Raw genomic sequence first — 21,574 nt, 5'->3', positions numbered from 1 at the left:
GCACTTCTCATTTTTGTAGATTTTGTTTCTTCAGGACAACTCTCCAGTTCATGTTACAAGGTCCTGGTTTTTTTAAGCTAATTCAGTAGACGGGCAATATTCCTTTTCTTAATCATGAACGTTTCGGGCATTTTGATACACGAAATACATATAAATGGTATGAATGTAAAATAAAACTTGACCTTTTTTTATAGTAAGTAGCGATCAAACATGTTTTGGAGAACATTCCTCAAGTTATTTATGGTGCATCTTAATCGTTGGTATCTTGAATGGTAAAAGTTATTGAGGGAAAGGGGGGGGAAGTTTCTCGGTTATAACTCGAAGCGTATTTGCGAATGTGTTTCAAATGTTATATTTCCTCTATTGCTAAATTTACAGAAGTGAAAAAAACCTTTTTTCTCTTCTCCGGAATGGGCTGCTGTACAAAAGTGGAAAATAGTTATTATGCTTCTTAACATTCAATGGAGTTTTCTACGTTCAAATTTTGGCAGTGTTCCGTTTTGAAAGGAATTAGTGGAAATGCTACCTTTTGGTCAAAATCGGAGCTGGTTCGAGTCTGAAAAATCGGAAATTTCTACACCACTCGTTCATTCCAGAAGGTTTCACCTAGCCGAGGAAGATACCTTTACTTCTTTCTCGTGAATCACAAAAAAATACGATCATTCTACAGTGGAACCTCCCATAACGGATACCTCCATCAACGAACATTTTTCTGAATTACGTCGACGGGACTTAATGTACTTTACTATCCATTAACAAACTCTCCTCGTTAGCGGACAAAATTTTCGGTCCCATGGGTGTCCGTTATCAAGAGGTTCTACTGAAAACGCTTCTGAAAAATGTGACATTTCGTAAAAAAATCCCTTAACGCCAATAGGACAACTGCTTTGTTGTTTCCTTTTGAATGAAAAGTACCAAAGTGAATGAAGGAGGTGGGTATTTTCCCCTTAAGGTAGAAACGACTTTTTTTTCCATTGTAATTTGTATAAAAAAATATCCCCGTTTCAATAAACCTTGTATAATCCAACAGAACTCATCCCAAAGATTCAGAAACCGTTGAAAAGTACATTTCGAAAAAAAGTGGAAATGTTCCCTTTTGAAAATAAGCTCCTCAATTTATGTTCTATATAAAATGTTCGAAATGTCGCAATTATCCTCGGTGCTCATGTAATGTGGGGAAACGAATGATTCAGTAGGTAGTAATGCAGTATAGGATAGGAACTACCGACCGAGGATCAGGATCACAAGCTCTTCGTCATACTGTATTGCTAAAAGCAATTTTATCCTTTTAAATAACCCAAGGGGGAGATAGAGAAAACACCAATGGCCATCGTCCACACAATCGGATTAATTCGATTGTTCTTTTGAAATTGTTTTAACGTTAGCATTTTTAACCACAAGATTAAAAAGTCAGTATTTGTACGAAGCCATTCAAAGGTTTTGCTGTAGATTAGCGATAAAACTAACATCAAATCTGATCTAAACTGAGCGTAACCCTATAAGGTTGTGGGTTGTGCCCCTAAGCAGAATGTTTTGCGTTGTTCTTCAACGAGCCCTCGGCTGACTGGGAATGTTCTGCAGTTACCCCATATAATAGTATTTTTTCTACATTTTTCTTAAAATTCTTCCTGATTGTTCTGCGACGTACGCCGCAGATTTCGGCATATTCTGCTTCAGGGGGTTGTGCAATGTACAGTTATAACGACATCGGTTGTAATAGCACCTGAGCTATAGCGTCAATAATTGGTGGTCCAAACCGTGCAGAATAATGTGCATAATAATGAACATTGCTTATAACGTCGATGAAAAGCAACCATCTCATATATAATCACCGGGCAAATTAAAATGTGTGCTAATAAATGCCAGGAGCTTGGGTAATAAGAAAGATTTTTTAGAAATTATGATGGTCTGGATCTTATAGCCATTACAGAATCTTAGGCAAACGATGGGGATGAATCTTTCTTACACATCTCAGGATACGATACTTTTTTGAGAAATAGATCTGATAGGAAAGGGGGTGGAGTGTTGATATACGTGAAATCCTGTTTGAAGGCTAGACAGTGTAACGTGCAGAGAAGTGATATTGAAACCATACGGGTTGAACTTGAGAACAAAAGACGTCATAAACTTATTGTTGGGGTTTGTTAAAATCCACCGAATAGGGATCAAAACTACATCGCCAAATTGCATGATGAAATTTCCTACATGTGTAAGCGTAAGAGGGTTGTAATATTTAGGGATTTCAAATACCCAGGTATAGACTAGGGAGAATCTTTCAGCTGGATATCAATATGAAAGGGACTTTTTTAAGTTGGTGCTCGATAATTTCTTGCATCAGCATGTATCAGAAGCCACTAGGGGTACTGCTATTTTGGATTTAGTTCTTACTAGTTCTGAGGATTTTGTTGAACATGTTTCAGTGGGGGAAGAGTTTTCTTCCAGTGATCATCGTATAGTCAGATTTCACTGTAACTTTTCTTCGGGTAAGGTTGATAACAAAAGACTGGTTCCTTGTTTTCGAAGAACTAACTTTGATGTTTTGAGAGGAAGGTTAGCGGAAGTTTTCAAAGACCGGTTGAAATCAGTAGGGGTGGTAAGTGAATGGGAAGAATTTAGTTCGAAGTTGTCCTCGGTTTTGCACGACGTCATACCCTTTGTTCGAAAAAAGCGTGTTTGTACATCGCACTCTCTATGGTTCACAGATAGCGTGCGTAACCTTTATCTTGAAAAGAAAAGAGCATTCAGAGAGCATAAAAGTGGACGAGGTGACCTATCATCGTTTACTGATAAAAGAAGGGTGTTGAAGAAAGCGATAAGGGATAGTAAAAAGGAAGTTGAATCTAGGTTGGCAGATAACATTGGCTCTGACCCAAAATAATTTTTTCGATACATCAATAATGGATGTAAGGGGACAGTTGGCTTCCCTGTTGATAGGAGGCTCTAGGTTAGAGAGCAATTTAGGCATGTGTAGTGCTTTCAATGACTTTTTCGCGTCGGTTTTTAATGGAGATAATGATATTCGATATACGGGTGTTTCATGGAGTAATAAAACCCTCAACGATATTCAAGTAGAAGACGTAGAGGTTCTAAATCTTCTAAGAAATGTATGTGCAAGCAAAGCACCAGAACCAGATGATATCTATTCCAGGGTCCTCAGGGAATGTGCTAATGAATTGTTGGGGCAATGTTGCTGAGGGTATCGTCCCAAGAGATTGGAAACTTGCTAATGTTGTTCCGATATTTAAGAAGGGTAGTAGAGAAGCGGTGTCAAATTATCGTCCAGTGAGTTTGACGAGCTCCATCTCGAAAATTTTGGAAATTATCATCAAAAGGCAGTTTGTGAAGTGGATAGACGAGAATAATGTATTGTCGGATAATCAGCATGGGTTCAGGAAGGGGAAGTCATGTGTAACTAACCTCCTTTGTTTCTATGATCACGTGACGAAGGCTTTGGGTAAGGGCAAAAATGTTTACCTTGTATTTTGTTGTAGTTGTTTTGTTTTGTTTGTAGTTGTTTACCTTGATTTCCAGAAGGCATTCGATCGTGTCCAATATGGTAAACTCTTGAAGCGTTTGCACGAGATTGGAATTGGGGGCAACTTGCTGAATTGGATAGAATCGGGGTTAAGAGATAGGTCGCAACGAGTTATGGTGAACGGGGAATTCTCTGGTTGCACAGGCGTCACAAGTGGAGTTCCTCAAGGAAGTGTCCTTGGCCCCACACTTTTTTCACTTTTTATCGATAAACTCGATCAGGGTATCGATGGGATTACAAGCAAATTCGCAGATGATATGAAGCTAATGGGGGTAATCGGGAATGAAAGCGATAGGGAGTTGCTCCAGACCAACTTAAACAGGATTGCAGCATGGGCAAATGAATGGAGCATGACGTTTAGCGTTGATAAGTGCATGGTCGCTCATTTTGGTTCGAACAACCCGCGGTTCTCTTACGAGTTGAATGGTGTCACTATCCCGGATGCAACTAGGGTCACCGATTTGGGAATTCTCATTGACGAGCGGCTTAGGTTTTCTGAACATTGTTCAGCGGTGGTCAAAAAATCGAATAGAATGCTTGGTCTCATTTTCAAAAAGGTTTCTTCGCGTTTTCCTAAAGTCATTCTTCCGCTTTTTCGAGGCTTAGTTCGTCCTGGACTGGAGTATGCTGTAAGGTTTTGGAGACCATACCTACAGAGGGACATCGACTTGGTTGAAGGGAAGAGCTACGCGTGTCCTTATTGGCACACGGGACTTGAGTTATGTGAAGAGAGACTTCATTTTTTAAATATGTTAACATTGGATGAGCGCAGGTGTCGAGGAGATATGATCGAAGTGTTCAAAATTTTCAATGGGATGGATAGGATGGACCATGAACTTTTAGTACACCGCCAATCGACTGCTTTTACAAGGGGACACCAGTATCGATTAGTGAGGGACAATGCAAGGCTATGGTGTCGCAGGGAATTTTTCTCTAATAGGGTTGTTAATAAATGGAATAGCTTACCCCCGGAGGTAGTAAATTGTAACACAATTGACACGTTCAAAAAGAAATACGATAAATTTGTTGGGGTAAATCGAGAAGCTATCCATTCTTAGAATAAGACAACCATAAGTATTCTTTATGCGCATTGTATAATATTTTATCATGTGTATATATTGTTTACAATTTTTGTTAATTGCATTTTTAATTGGGTTACTGCATTTTTGAAATATATGACATCGATATTCTTATGGGCATCTTTTTTTCAGCCACCTCGTTGGGCATTTTGCCTGTTGTGGCGTTGTATTTTTATTTGTATAATCGGCAAAATTTTGGTCACATTTGTTTCCGTTTCAATGATGTTCCGCAAGAAATTTCTAAGATTGGAGCTGATCATATCAAAGGAATGTTTGCGTCTGTTTATTTTTAACCTAACGTTGAAAAAAAGAATTTATTGAGTGTTTGATGTGTGTGTGTGTGTTCCGATTTGCTCCTTGACATGACCACTGTAACGAAACATTTCCCATTTCCGTGTATATATATTTTGTCCTTCCCGACTTATTTACTATAAAAATCCCCCTTTTTTTGGACGAGGCTTACTTTCATTCCCAACATTTACTAAAATCAGGAATTAAGGTATTTTGCATAATTTGTAAATTGTGATATAATGAATCTATACAATATGCATAAAATTGATTTTCTGTGTGTATGTTCTTTATATAAACCTACAACTTTAGATAAACTGAAGAGCCAAAAAAACTGGTACAGGCATGCGTATGCAAATAAAGAGATATGGAACCAATCAGAGTACGGCGCTGCGGTCGGCAACGCCTATATAACACAACAAGTGTCTGGCATAGTTGTTAGATCGATTACTGCTGCTACAATGGCAGGTTATCGAGATTTAAGTGAGTTTGAACGTGGTATTATAGTCGGCGCACGAGAGAAATTCTACCTCGCAACTCCGAGGTAGCGATGAAATTTGGATTTTCACGTACGACCATTTCACGAGTGTATCGGGAATCCGGTAAAAAATTAAATCTACGGCCGACATCGCTGCGGCCTGAAAATGATCATGCAAGAACGGGACCAACGACGACTGACGAGAAGCATTAAACGTGACAGACGTGCAACCCTTCCGCAAATTGCTTCAGATTTCAATGCTGGGCCATCAACAAGTGTCAGCGTGCGAACCATTCAACGAAACATCATCGATATGGGCTTCCGGAGCCGAAGGCCCACTCGTGTACCCTTGATGACTGCACGATACAAAGCTTTACGCCTCGCCTGGGCCCGACAACACCGATATTGGACTGTTGAGGACTGGAAACACGTTGCGTGGTCTGACGAGTCCCGGTTCCAATTGCTTCGAGCTGATGGACGTGTACGGGTATGAAGACAACCTCATGAATCCATGGACCCTACATGTCAACAGGGGACTGTTCAAGCTGGTGGAGGCTCTGTGATGGTATGGGGCGTGTGCAGTTGGCGTGATATGGGACCCCTGATATGTGTAGATACGACTCTGACAGGTGACAAGTACGTAAGCATCCTGTCTGATCACCTGCAGCCATTCATGTCCATTGTGCATTCCGACGGACTTGGACAATTCGACACCCCACACGTCCAGAATTGCTACAAAGTGGCTCCAGGAACACTCTTCTGACTTTAGACACTTCCGCTGGCCACCTAAATCCCCAGACATGAACATTATTGAACATATCTGGGATGTCTTGCAACGTGCTGTTCAGAAGAGATCTCCACCCCCTCTTACTCCTACGGGATTTATGGACAGCCCTGCAGGATTCATGGTGTCAATTACCTCCAGCACTACTTCAGGCATTAGTCGAGTCCATGCCACGTCGTGTTGCGGCACTTCTGCGGATTCGCGGAGGCCCTTTATGATATCAGGCAGGTGAACCAGTTTTTTTGGCTCTCCAGTGTATATCGTCGCAAAGTTTTTCGAGCACTTTTGTTGGATTCATTCAGCACAAATAGACGCTTTTTTATAAAATTAAATCACGAAGTTTTTTGCCGGTTTGCGATCAACAACGGAATTTTTTTATCGAACTGAGTTGCTAAAAAAATTAATTAACGCTAAAAGTAAATTAAATTCTGACGTACGTTTTAGTATACATAGGGTGTACATACATACATCTCGTTTTTGTGAGGTCCCCGGATGGGCCCATGTGTTAAGACGATACTGTCCCTACCTGGCAAATTATAAAAAATTTCAACTGCATTTAATTTTTGTGAGGCTCCCGGGCCGAAATTAGTTGCACAACAACTTGGTTCGAGAGAAACAAAGTCTGACTGCTTATAGACTTTTCCCAAACTAAATACTTGAAATTCTATTGATCTAATCATAAAAAATATGTCAATTTTGATTAACAAACACACATATGGTAATGAATCCGCGGCCTCACATCCTTGAATGGGCCTTTGAATTTTGGCAGGACACCAGACAAAATTTTTAGTTAACTCTTTATAACTTTTCTCCAACTCTCAATCTCATCTCGTATGTAATCACCACAAAATTTGTTGATCGTGACAGTACCCAATTGTCCGGGGAAAATATGCTATAAAAATCTTTTTTTTCCTTTCCTTTTTTTTGACACAAAATGAAGTGTTCCGGACTCTGTCATGAAGCTTGGCTGGAAGAGATCACGGCAACGGGATAAGTCCAGTGGCAAAGTTCTGGCGTTCATTCATTCAGCTATCTCCTTATATTGATTGTCAAAAAAAAAAAAAAAAAAATTCAGTTCTAAATGGTGTAAAACCCTTCTTTTGCAGAAAACGGTTTGACAAAAAAAAAATTGTTCGTAAAAGAGGGTTGACCACGGACCCACATCCTGCACTAGAGCCCTGTCCGGGGGGGGGATTATATGGGGGTTACCATCAAAGAATCGCCATATCGCGCTGTGGTGGTCGAGTGGTTATAGTGCCGGACTCGTGATGCGAGGATCCGGGTTCGAACCCCACAGTGGTGGTCGGCTGAAGTTGGTTTTCTGTGGTTCCCAACTTCAAGGCGCTAATGCGAGCCGATCTCCCCGTTAAAAAGTCTCGCCACAGAGAGCAACAGTCCTACAACGGTAAATCATTCAACCATAACACCTCACTCATAGTTAGTAAAACTGGGGGCAGATGACAGCACTACACATAACAAGCATTACACAGAAACAAACTATACGTCAGGTTGCACTACACGTACACGCACATTCCCGCATTTACCGATTCGTTGGTGGGTTCCGCGGGGGTGGGTGGGTGCATGTGTGGTGTAGCAGTAGTAGGTAGGGGCTCGGGGATCCATGATGTTCTTAAGTCAGCCACCTCGTTGGGCAATTTGCCTGTTGTGGGAGTGTATTTGTATATAGTGGAAAATGTAAATAATGGAAATTTGATGTATTTTAAATGAAAAAAGTACGATTTATTTTATTTTATCTCAACGTTATAAACATAATTTATAAAACAAAAATTTAGTAGTAAAAACATAACAATTTTCAATATTATAAACTTGACAACGCACTGTGTTATTAGACGAACAGTTGCGCATGCAATGACTGAATATGCAATAATACTGCGCCGCCAGATGAAGTGACGCATGAATTCGAGCACCGTCTCACAGCGAAAAACATGAAAATCGGCGCCGGCGTGAATATGTTAAGCGAGATACACTGTACATGAAAGAAAAAAATCTTAAATTTTCTCTTTTTATTAATGGAACTCTTCCACTTAACACACATTATGTGAAAGAAGTTTATGTGATGAATGACATAGTACATAAGATATAAATGATTGCAATGACAGACATCTGACTAATGATGAAAACTCCGAAATCAGTATTTTGTCACACCACCACGACTTACTCGGCGAGCATCGAATCAAACAGAGATTTGACAACTGTCAGACTCTTGTCACTCCATGGTGATTGGATACACATCCACGGATCTTCCATTGTTGAAGGTGGCTATGGCAGACAAAACAGTCGTCGCGTGATCAGATTCCATACATTTGCATATTCCAACTTGTTCTGCTCGTGAAGGTGTATCAAAAGTGATACACATCTTCCTACATATTTTTATGATTCATTTATGTCGTAACTAACCTATGTTACTAAAGCAAAAGAGAAACAAGTAGCAGAGAAGATAAAAAAAAAATTTCATGGGAGCAAATTAATTTTTATATTATAAAATTTGAACTTTCGAAATGAGCGTAATCGTGAAATATATATATGTATATATATATCTCCAGGGCCGAATTTAGGTTTGATGGGGCCCTAGGGTATTGAATGTAATGGGACCCGTTATATGTCCAACTCCAGGCTATAGGGGAAATCCGGCACTGGCCCAATCTCTCGCGCAATTCCATCGTGGACATCGTAGGCCCACGGAGTCGGTCTACCGCAAGCCTGCCACAATTGATGTTAATTTGAATCAAATATTACCATAGGGTCCTCCGTCAACCAAGGGCTCCCGGGAAGTGTCCCGATGTGCCCTCTTTGCTTTAAGACGGCCCTGCAAAAGCTTGTTTGTGCTCCCATTCAGTGCATTTATCGGATTTCTAAGGAATTAAGGAAGACACCCAGCTCTCTCTCTATTGACACTCAACCGTTTTTTAATTCAGTGCGCCTCAATAGATGGACCAAAATGTCCAAATCATTGAAGACTTTTAATCATTCTTAATTATTTTTTCCTGTTTGATTATTAATTTCTAAATCTGAATTCGTCCTATAAAAGGTAAATTATTCATATGAAAAATAGATTTTTGTTGAAGATTCTCATCAAAAGTCTTATGCTTACATTTTTTTCAGGCATCCTCCACACCTAAAGCTCCCAATAATGAAGAAACTATTGAGCCTGCTGCAATTACGACTGAAGATTCTGAGAATGAAATGGAAGCGGGACTCAAGTCACAGAACATGTCAAAAAAGTAGGAAAAGCAGTTACATGCGGAAAAGAAAACTTTCCATCTGCAAAAAAATCTCGACGCATTTAAGTCTGTTAGGAATACAATACCAAACAGTGAAAATGGAAAACAGATTCGCAAAACTCGCAAACAAATTGAATTGGAGAAAAAAGTAGTAAAAAAAGAAAAATTCGAAATATATGCGTTGTCACAAAAGAAACAGAGATACTATGAAAAGAAAACTGGAAGAAATTTGTAACTGCGATCCAGATATAAAAAAGAAATTATCTCTCAGAGATTCAGTTGGAAAACCTATCCTCATAAGTGAACAACCATTATTATTGAAAACCATTGTCGATATAGCTACGTTTGGGAGTGCAGCAGACAATAGAAGGAGATCAGACACTATCCGTAGTGTAAAAACTCTTGACGATCTCACTCAAGAGCTACATAAAATCGGATTTAACATCAGTCGCAGTGGGACGTATGTTCATTTGCTACCGAGGAAATGTAACAGCTCAGAAGGCCGAAGGCAAGTATCGACGGTTCCCGTAAAGCTCACTTGAGCACAGGCTGAGCAACACCAGAACCGCATCGACAGCCATTTTGCCACTGCATCAATTCGATGTCTAGAGAGCCTAGCGTCTCCCCGTCACAAAACTCTTGCCGCAGAGAGCAACAAGCCTACAAACAGTACAAATATTCAGTCACTACACATCACTCACTTCACTTCTGAAATATCGATTTCAGTACTGAAAAATCATACACAACACTAGATACGCACTCGGACTGTTAGGTATACACACACTTACACTTCCGGCACAACTCACTAGGTAGTAAATTGCCCATGGCGATAGACCCGAGTTGTGCTCGGTTTGAAAAAAAAAATACTGTTCTAATTTTCTTTTCTTTTTTCCCCGGAAAGCTTCGGTGCATTACAATAAAACAATTTTTTTTCCCCGATGCGGTACATTAAAACCACGTGAGGGAAAAAGTGTGGATCCTCAATTAATTCAAGATCTCGTTGCACATTCTTTCAAGTGAGAAAAGTGTAGAAAAATTATCTTAAAAACTAAGTAGATAAGAAATTCTCCTGATCCAAAATAGTTAGTGAGAATCGCTGACCCAGCAGGTCAAAACAATCACCTCCCACATCTTTTAATCCTCTTGCGAACTCTTCTTCTGAGACCGGACAACAACAACAAACTAGCATTATATTAACCACATTCATTAAACTCGCTGTGGTCGAACTGCTTCTCGTTCTTCCTACGCAAGTTCGACGAACTCGCCCTATGGAGAGAGAGAGATCATACATAAGATATACACAACTTTCATCTCTATGATAATACTCGATGCGAATCGTAAATTTAACCGGACGATCAAAGGAAAAAGAAAACGACCGTCACCAATATTGCGAGTGATGGTCAGTCAGTATGACAAAATATAGGATACTAGAGTAAGCACTCAATAACAATAAACGAGGCCAAGTTTGCTGAAACAAATAAATAAATAAAGTAGGCATATAGTATATAGTGCTTATGGATGCGTCTCGGAACTGCATACTCGAGTGAATCTGATGAGGATTCATTTCACAGAAACCAGTTCGGTGTAATCTTAAGAAGGTGGAGGGAATATAGAGGTGAAGAAGAGAGACCGGCCGTCAAGTCAATGTTGTGTTGTTGTGTGTCCATTCCATTGTGAGAGTTCGGTTGTTTCTGTAATATTCAGCGCTTCCTCTGCTACTGTTTCGGTCGTTTTCTTTGGTTTTTTGCACGATCGGGGTAAAAAAATAAGAGTTTATGCTGTTAATTATGACGGTTCTTTGAAATCCATTGGAATTTTAAGAAAAGGTAGGTACATAAATATTTTTATTTTATGATGTGTGTGTTATTCCACTTTCTCAGTGGGATAATGACGAAGTATTTGAGATATTGGAATGATTCCAATTTTTGCTATAAACAGGCCCCCCCACATATTTAATTGGTCTCTTTCGTTCTTCCCTGAACAACATTTTCCTCAGAAATATTCATTAAAATTTTTGCACCTCGACTTTTACTACTTTATGCAACTATGAAGAATTTACTATGTGATGAAAGGAGCGGAAATTTTTAAAGAATATTTCATAATATATATAACCAATATGTATATCATAACCAGAATATATCATAACCAGAATATATCATAACCAGAATATATCATAACCAGAATATATCATAACCAGAATATATCATAACCAGAATATATCATAACCAGAATATATCATAACCAGAATATATCATAACCAGAATATATCATAACCAGAATATATCATAACCAGAATATATCATAACCAATTAAATATATGGGGAGTATGATTATTCCAATTATTGGAATAATTGCAGTAACTCTAATATTTCAATTTTTATTCTAAATTGTCATTCTTAAGGTTTTGTCATCGTCCCAAGTCCACCACCAAGTCCACGGATCCTTACGCCAATAATAAGCCAAGAACTCCTTTATTAAATAAGTAATATATATTCAGGGGTCCTTAGACCTCTGGTGATTTAAGAACCCCGGCTTCAAAAGAAGAATGATGTAACACTTAAAAAATTTACTGGAGGCAATGTTACTGTAATTAAGAAAATACAAGAGGTTCTTTGAGAATTCAAAATAAAACTATTGTTGCTTGACATTTAGTCAAAACCATTGATAAATTTGATTTGCTTACCATTGACTTATAAAATTGTCTAAAAAGCATTGTCAGGAAAAAAATAAAATTTTTTCTTCAGTACTAACTCTTATTTTAAACAGTACCTAAACACAATAGTTCGGAAAACACAGATAAAATAACTATGTCAAATTTTAATGATGTTTTTTTCATAATGATTTCTTATTTTATATTAGGATTTAAAAGAATTAGAGAATGTCACTCATGAAATTATTATTACGGTGTTATGGTTATGAAAAAATTAAATATAAATATATAACTAATATAAAAATAGTAATAATCAGTTTTGTATTACGCAATAAGAATTATTGAATAGTCTGCATTGCACTTTTGAATCATGTTTCTCCATAATGATAAAATTTCTCAAGTCATGTGCTTCTACATTTGAAAACGCGTACAGCCAAAGTTCTTACCATCGATCATTGTATAAATCATTGGTTTCCAATTGGTGTTCCGTGGAAGCCTGAGGTTCCCCAAGCGCTTTCCCGGGATACCGCGGTACCAAAAGTTGTAAATTTTTTTCATTAGTGTTACAAAATAGCTATATTGGAGAAATATTCATATTTATTCGGGTTCCGTGTGCGTGTAGTACATTCTCGTTAAAGCAGGGGTTCTTAACTTTTTGAGAAGACGGTTCCCGGTGTCAATGAATAGAACGCTACGGATCCATTTGCAAAATAATATTCAGTATACAGGGTGACCTGCAAGTCCCAACTCGACCTTTTTCCCTATCTCATTAACCGTTCGTCGTAGAGGTATAATTCTAATTAAAAGAAAGCTCAAAATGTGTTCAGAAATCACTCTGTGCCAGTTTTGAGAGTGGGAGAGAAAGTATAGTGTGTGACAAAAAAAGTCTGAATACGGCCCACCTGTCCTCTAATTACAATTAGAAATTAGTTGTAATGTCTTTTCTGAGCTTAACAAAAAACTCCCAAGTTTTTAATCGCAATATTTGCTGAGATATTCAAGTTCAGAATAGGAAAAAGGTTAAGAAAAACAGCAAAAATTAAGGGAAAGATGTATTGTCCGTTAGTTTGTGCTTTTCTTTCCCCATTTTTTTCTACTTTTTGAATTTAAATATCTCAGCGAATATTGAGCTTGGAAGCATGGAATTTTTTTTTGTTTTCAGGACGAACAGGGAAACAACTTTTTTATTAGAAGTCAGAGGGCACACTGGAACCGTATATAAATTTATATTTTGTGACACACTGTATTTTTACTCTCAAAACTAGATGCAGAGTGATTTTTGAACACATTTTTTAAATTAGAGCCATATCTCTACGATAAACAGTTGAGGAGATAAAGGCCGAATTATGATATACAGGATACCCAGTATAGCAATGTGAAAACAACGAGATAATTTTTTCTGCTCCAAGCTTACGGAACCCGTGAAATCTCTCCAAGGGCCCCTTTTCAAGAATCCCTGCAGTAAGAGCTCTGCGCGAACTGAAACGGTGGGAATCTCTGGTATACATACGAGGAATGATAATCTCGAACGACTGTCGCACTCAGGGCCGTCTTAAAAGCATCATGGGCCCCGGGCCGATTGGTTTTTCCTGAGGCCTTTCCTGGAAAATTCTCGAAAATTTCAATTAGTTCTCATTTTTGTGAGGCCTCCATACCCGGTTGGGCCCATGCGTTAAGACGGCACTGGTCGCACTACAAATCTCTTGCAATAGACGCCTTTGAAAAATTACTCTCGACGCGATAAAAGTGTTACGGATCAAAATGTTGGAATAGATGTTCAATGTAATTCACATGATAATAACATTTCGTTTCGGTCGAGAGAGTAATAACTAGAGTCCGGATGTTTAGGCACTAAAAATATTCTTAACAGGCAGGCAAAAAGTTCTAAATCATTGTTTAATCAACGAATCACCGTGAATCAATGAATCATCAATATCACTGAACATTTCTTAAAATAACTACAACGGGGCTTGAATGTAATTACTGTAATTTGATCATTTTTGTTCGTTTAATTTCTAATTACTTTTATTATTAATTTTAATTTATTGAAAATTAATCTATTAATTAATTGATCATTTAAATTTTTTGATTAATTTTATTATTAATTAAAAATTATTTCTAATTAATTAAATTATTTATTTATCATCAATTATATTTCAATTTTTTTTTAAATTATCTAATGGATTTTCATAATTGATTTTTTTTTCATTTTTCTAACTTTTTTCGTTTAATAAAAAAAAGATACACATAAATATTTAATTAATTAATTAATTTTTATTGTAAATAATTAGTTTCGTAATAATTGTCTCAGTCAGGAAACGAATCAATTTGGTCTTTTTGAGGAAATTGAAAAGATAATTATAATACGTATTTGTTCATGTAGTTATCTTTTATTCAAACAGAATCTTCAACGGTTCGTTGATGACTGTTGTTGCTCTTCAACGTGAGTGCTCAAAGTGCTCTCTCTCAGATTAGTCTCGCTCTAGTTTCAAAATGTTTGTTTTCTCCTTTTTTTTTACCGAAACAAACTGTTAAAAAACTAACTTTCTTAACAAAACATAAAGGATTAGGTAATTCTCTACAGACCGGACAGACATTGTCTCAATTAAAGATGGTTCTTTCTACTTGTCCTTCCGTTGTTTAGAAATAGACGTCTAAGCACCGATTAACCTCGATGCATATATATATATATATATATATGTAGAAGAAGCAGAGCACCTACCTCATTTGGAAAAGAATTGTCATTGGCCTAATAACTATAATTGCGATAACAGATCATTATGGCTGGAAAATAAACTAACAAAAATACATTCCAGGATGTTAATGGTGGTAATATACATGACTATTCCCTCTGTCTTTGTTATTATAGATGGAGGCATTTTCGTTGAAATCGGTACTATTTAATTTGATAAGTGTGTTCCTTTCATCCAGTTAATCACATTTATACTTACACATTTAGTTCAATGAAGTGACAAAATCATGCAGAAGCAAAGCTAGATTAATATTGGCCAAAATTATTAGGTCATCCGAGAGCTCTAATTGTTTATTTTTATACACGAATACAAGAACCTTTTCAAAATTTACAGATACATTTATGGAATTCGTTGGGTTTCGATATAATTCAATAGATTCATTGAATATACAATGAAATTTCGGTCCAAGTATACTCGGTATAGTCTCCTCCCAAGTCGACGTACCTAAGACGTGGGAGCAATTCAATTATCTAGAGGAAAACACTCGGATGGTTTGAATAAGTTGATACCAACAACCTTGTTTGTTGGTAACTGTGGTGTACAATATTTGGGTTCTAAGTGAAGCTATGTTTGGTTGTGAATACACAGCATTGGTCTATTTAAAATTTATTTTTATACACATATCAGTATTTTAGAAATGCGGAATGAATTAAAGAATGCTCGAGTATGTGTACGAATGTAAGACTTATTTTTTTTTTGCAAGTGTAGAGACTAGTCATGTTCCGGAGTATTTCATGTTCCTACACTGTTCGAGCTAGACAGCACTAGATTTCAAAAGTAGCCGCACTTTTTCACCGTATTTATCGTGTTCTAGCTGTTGCTTTTAATCATATAGAAATTCACGTTCTGTATTACACAGAGAAGTTGGAAGTCCAGTCTGGATTTAATTGTAATCATCGTGTTTCTGATATATCTCTTTTTTTTGGGAGTGGGGGGTTCCAATATATCCGATTAAAAGTTGAATTTTAGGTACTTGATGTTATTCGTACAGATTCACGATTTGTCTTTGAAATTCAGTGTAGAGCAGGGGTTCATAACCTTTCGTCTTCCATTGACACTTCGTGAGAATAATATGAAGTGGGGGCCCCATGCGCCAATAAAATGAGAGCGACTGGCCCATTTACAAAATGATATTCAGTACAGCAATGTAATGTAACCATTATAGCAATGTGGAAAACAATGAGTTGATTGTTTTCTTATCCAAGTCCACAGACACCTCTGAAATCTTCCATGAAGGCGTTCATGACCCTCTCCCGTTCTAGAAGATGACTTATTTTAAGGCACAAATACGAGAGTCAACATCTCACTTTTTCTTTTTCTTCTGAATAAGTCACAGAGAGAAGAAAAGACCATTTAACACAATATATATACGATACTTAAAAAACACTAAATTCCGGCATCTGTCAATTCCACTTTCAATATGGATAAATACAGACGAGCACTTCGGACACGAAACACTTGTAGAGATCGCTCTCGTACAATCTTGTAATAGTCTTCTCTCATCATGCGGATGCAGTCCTCACAAGAGTGAGGCTGACAGGACTCCAGACGTGCTGTTTTACAACTTCGCGGGGTGAATTCGAACCGGTCTTCCATTTGAAAAAGTCTCTGCAGAGAGTAGGCATGCATTCAACATGATACCTACATCACAAGAAAATTCAGCCATCTACCATTTTCACTTAATACAGGGTGGGCAAAAAGTCCGTAGAAACTTCAAAAATTCATAAAAACTGGAAAAATAGCCGAAATAAAAAACTGTTTGCATGGGTTATCATCGCTAGGTCACGGGAATTTTTTGACAGGAAAATATAATTAAAAAAACAGACGATAGATGGCGCTGACATACACAAATCGAAGAAAAGAAAAGACGCAAATAACGAACAGAATGTCTCCAAATCGTTTATTACAGCAGTGGGTGTTCTCTCTCCACATGACAACTACCACCACAGGGAATAACACATTGCAGGCGAGTCACACATCCAGCAACGGCAGATTGCAGCAGGTCCACATACATGGTTTACAACGGTGAACTGATTGTGCATTAGGAGCGCAAGTTCTTATAACCGTCTCATTTGCATATTTCCACCGAAGTCGCTCGTACAAACGCCACCTATCGGCTGTTTTTGAGTCAATTTTTTTTCTGTCAAAAAACTTCCCGTGACCTAGCGATGCCAACCCTGCAAACAGTTTTTTATTTTAAAGTTTCTACGGACTTTTTGCTCACCCTCTACTATGGAAGACAGATGGCAGTAACACACTAGAATTTAAAACACGCATAACTCTGACAACATAAATACTTCAAACCACGCATACACCCAGAACACACATTCTGGCATGTACCGATTTGTTAGAAGCTCCTAAGAGGGATGTTTACGCGGTGCATGTACAGTTAAGTAGCAGTGATCATCTAGGGGAGATGGCGATTATAAGAGCATTACCTCATAATGCCCACAAATCGAAGAAAACCACTGAAACTTACCACCGGAAACTGCAGAGATTCTGAGCATTATATTGAAAGTACATATAAAAACATTTAGTAAAACTAATTGGACAAAAACTGTATGAAATGCAAAGGCAGTGACACGAAGATAACATTGATTAACAATGGGGGGGGGGGATAAAGTTAGCAGTCGTCCCGCATATACGAGAATCTTACGGTAAATCAAAGTTCTTTGAGTGGTCAATTTCCATTGGTCGGTTCTACTATATTTTCATTAAAGCCATTGAAAATTTATAATAGTATTTTTTTTAACTCCATTTTAGTACTTTTTAGCTGTATTTTTAATCCGCAAATTTTCCCGTCGCATTAAAAAAAATGTGTTTCCGTTCATCATAAAGCAAGAAAACTCACATTCAAACGGTATAAAAACCAGCCAAATATCATTTTCTCCCGCCAATTTCCAAACATTACCTTATTTTAACAGCTCATAATGTAATATAAAGCGTTTCCAAACAAAACACTGACCTCGCCGCGTACAGTAAGTGCCATTTTTGTTATTATTGTTGAAGCAATTCTTACGGTTTCGTGTAGGCTTACTTCATCCTGTTAATATACAATGGATCTGAAGGACGTTGCATTCGTACATTGTGGGTGACATAATGACACATACTCTTTAAAAGTTCAAGCTATTATACTCAGTGATTAGTACACGCCTGTGCATGAATGTAAAACTAGTCAATTGTGTGTATTATGCACATGAGAAAGATTCGAATCGCCTATTTGGATCCGAGCCCAAAAAAAATAATTAATATGTAAGTAAAAAACCGAATATGACTACGAATGAGTCTTCGGGTATCTTTCTCAGTGGGTAGTATGACCCTGCAATGCGTGGGCTGTTGATAGTTAATGGATAAGAACTACTACTACTATTGCCATGAGAGAATTCGGGGCCCACCTAGGCTTGAGAGAAGAAATCATGTGAACCATCACTATCTTATCATTTAACGATGATACTTCTGTTGCATTCCAAACTTGAACTTGGAAAAGTTCAACAACTTCTCCATTAAAAAGAAAAATAATCATGGTCACGATTGTTGAGTTCTAGATTTTTATTTATTTGTTTATTTGATAATCTTGAATGAATATTATCTCATGGGTGATACAATATACCTTGCTGTTAGCGATAAATGGGTGAGTGTGATATATATATATATTTTGGTTTTACTATTTATATTTTGAATTTTTTTGAAGTATTCGACAAAGTTTAGATCGTCATTTTGGAAGAAAACATCAATTTTTTAAAATTTTAATTTTTATGAAAACTCTTGTGATTCCCTTGTTTTGTGACGCTTAGCATCGAAATTACGCGCACTTTAGTGTTGCGTTTTACTTACAAGTAATCCTCGAATAGAAACCTTAAGCGTGGGAATACTATTTTTAACATTTAACTTGTGTTTGAAAAGTGATTCCTAAAAATCTATTCTTTACTATCATTACGAAATTTTAATATAATATTCTAATATATATTGTTGAGGTTATGAACCAAAATATAAGGTCTATCACGTGTATTTTTCTGATTACTCTGTTTTATAGACTATAGGTAGAATGAAATTTCAAAATATTCACACGTACGTATATTAACAAATTTGATTGTAACTTATGAGCATATCATACAATCCTTTAAATTATGATTCTTAACCTACACCATCACTAACTAAATGTACTGTGAAAATAACAAAACGTTCCATTTATAGAATATTTTGCAATCGTGTTTTGAATATTACATAAATTTTGCTTAAAATTTGACATAAAAATGACTTTTTCATAGAAAATGACATAGGTAGTCCAAAATTTATTAGTATTGTTTTCACCATTTTAGGATACGTCCTATCCAAAAATGTTATTAAAGTTCCCTCTATCGCTATTTGATACAAAAGTGCTTTCGAGTAACCTGTTAATAAAAAACTTTGAACGTGTTTTACGAAGAATGTCATTTTTGACATTTTACTTAAGTTTGAAACATGATTTCTAAAACTATTGGTTGTATCATTACAAAATCTTAATATGATATTCTGTCATACATTCTAAAGAATTATAAACCAAAAATAAGGTCTATCACATGTATTTGTCCAATTACAGTGTACCTCACTTACATTTAACTATACACGATGAAATTTCAAAAAAATCACACGTGTTCAGGTGTAACTTAATATTCCACACATTCATATAAATTTTGGTTCATAACCTGTATCATTACTAGCTAAATGTAATGTGAAAGTAATAAAACATTTTGTTCTTGGAATTTTTTTAAATCGTGGTTTCGAATATTACATGAATTTTGCTTTAAATTAGAGTATGGCAATAGAGGTAGCTCAAAATTTATTATTGTTTTTACCATTTTTCTATCAAAAAATGTTATTAAAGTTCACTTTTATGGGAAAGTGCTAAGAAAGGTAATTTTATACTTTAAAGAAAAATACATAAATAAACGAGAGAAATGTATATAAAAATATGGGAATTTATGAATTGAGATGTAAGAGAAATTATTTTGCCGAAATTCTGAAAATTTATATTCCATTTTTCTCTCTATGGAAACAACCGTAATTTTCCGTACTAAAGCCTCAACTACAATGTGGAAATTTAAATTAATCTTTATTAGATTTAGAAGTCAAATTTTAGCTCTTGTGGCGAATTTATAGCCGCGGCCTTCCAAAATTTATTTTCTTTCTGAGATTTTAAGGAATTATAATTAATGCGTAGGAGCCTTTTTTAAGTATTTATATATTTTTAAATTAAAAAATTAAATTCATTCTCGAGTTATAATGTCTAATCCGTGTTGAGGAATGATATAAAATTCTCGAAGAAAACTTGAATGGTAAATTGAACGCACTATAAAAAATAATTTTATTTTGATATGCAATGGATGCTTTTACTTTCCGTTATTGAATGAAAATTACGAGCGTATTCTGCGTAGCTGCAGCGTTTTTGAGGAAACATTTGAATAATATATATATATATATATATATCCATAATATATATGTGTGTGTATTTATATGAATTATAAATTAAATTCTAGATATTGAATTTTTATAAATTTTAATGTTTGTTTAATAATTTATTTAAAATAAAATATAGAAACTATAAAATATCATTGGAAAAATATAACTTTTTTAAATATTTTTCATATTTTTAATAAAATTATAAAACTTTATTAAAAAATAGAAAAATTTATAACTTTTTTATCAATGGAAATTATATATTTTATGAATGAGAGATTTTAACTTTTTCTTCTTGAAAAGTATTATAATTTCTCATGTACCGAGAAAAATTGAAGCAATATATAAATGAATGTATACTAAAAGTTTATAATTTTTTAAATAATTGTAAATAAAATTTTATTGTATTATACTGAGAATGTTCCGCACAAATTATTGTTATTCTTGTCTATGGTTATATCTAGTCTATGGTTAGAGGTGTCGCGAGTTCGATACCTGGTTCGTCCTAGTTAGAAACTTTCCTGGCACAGAGGTACAGCAGAAACGGCGACATGACCACAGGAAAACAGCATATAGTCCCACATCTAGGGGTTGGCACACCAACCTTTCGATGAGTATAAAAAAAAGGCTATCGTTTGGAATCGGCAATAAATTGTAGGTCCCGGTCTAATTAGCCCTAATGCGCAAAAAATGATCGCGTTGCGACAAAAATGATCGAACGTGTTTAATTTTTTGCGGAAATAATCGACGAAAACCGAAACTAATGCCAACGAAAACCGAGGTGTTTAAAGGTTTACAAAAAACGTAATGAGAGGGCAAATACCTTGACTCAAGTAATGATAAACAGCTGTATACGTAAAAATTGTAACGTATATTAAGGCATGTGTTATTTCCCCACCCGCACTATACAGGGTGTTCTGTAAGTGCTGGCATGGCCTTTATCTCATCAATCGTCCGTCGTAGAGGTACAGTTTCAATTTAAAAAATGCTCAAAAGACGTTCAAAAATTACCCTGTACCAGTTTTGAGAGTAAAAATACAGTGTCCCAAAATAAAAAATCTGAATTGCTATACGGTCCCCCTTGTCGTATAACTTCCAATAGAAAAGTTGTTGCCTTTTCTCTCCTGAGACCAATAAAAAAATTTCAAGTTTCTAAGCGCAATATTCGCTGAGATAATCGAATTCAAATATCGGGGTAAAAGTTGGGGAAGCACAGCATAAATAAGGGAAAGAAGCGTTGCCCGTAAGTTTTTGCTATTCTTTCATAACTTTTCTCAAATTTTTGAATTCAAATATCTTAGCGAATATTGCACTTACAAACATGGAATT

At 36.3% G+C, this 21,574-nt stretch overlaps 1 protein-coding gene across 6 annotated transcripts in view; it reads left to right on the top strand.

Annotated features, from left to right (window-relative positions):
• Positions 1–11,044: 11,044 nt before the first annotated feature.
• The window catches only part of CalpC (calpain C), a 44,122-nt gene continuing 33,592 nt past the window's right edge, over positions 11,045–21,574 (top strand). For 2 of the 6 annotated variants that reach the window (XM_089245036.1, XM_089245034.1), the window contains exon 1: positions 18,314–18,440. In XM_089245036.1, the coding sequence (XP_089101162.1) occupies positions 18,402–18,440 (39 nt within the window). In that variant the 5' untranslated portion in view covers positions 18,314–18,401. Of the gene's footprint in view, positions 11,233–18,311; positions 18,441–21,574 lie in introns of those variants that run through there. The other 4 variants (XR_016194159.1, XM_089245037.1, XM_089245038.1 and 1 more) reach the window with 4 other exon arrangements.

This window comes from Pholcus phalangioides, unplaced genomic scaffold (assembly GCF_987345545.1).
Source record: "Pholcus phalangioides strain wild (caught in Gottingen) unplaced genomic scaffold, Ppha-v1.0 ptg000015l_1, whole genome shotgun sequence".
Taxonomy (NCBI): domain Eukaryota; kingdom Metazoa; phylum Arthropoda; class Arachnida; order Araneae; family Pholcidae; genus Pholcus; species Pholcus phalangioides.
The sequence above is the reverse complement of the archived record's forward strand: the minus strand, read 5'-3'. Positions and strand labels throughout refer to the sequence as shown.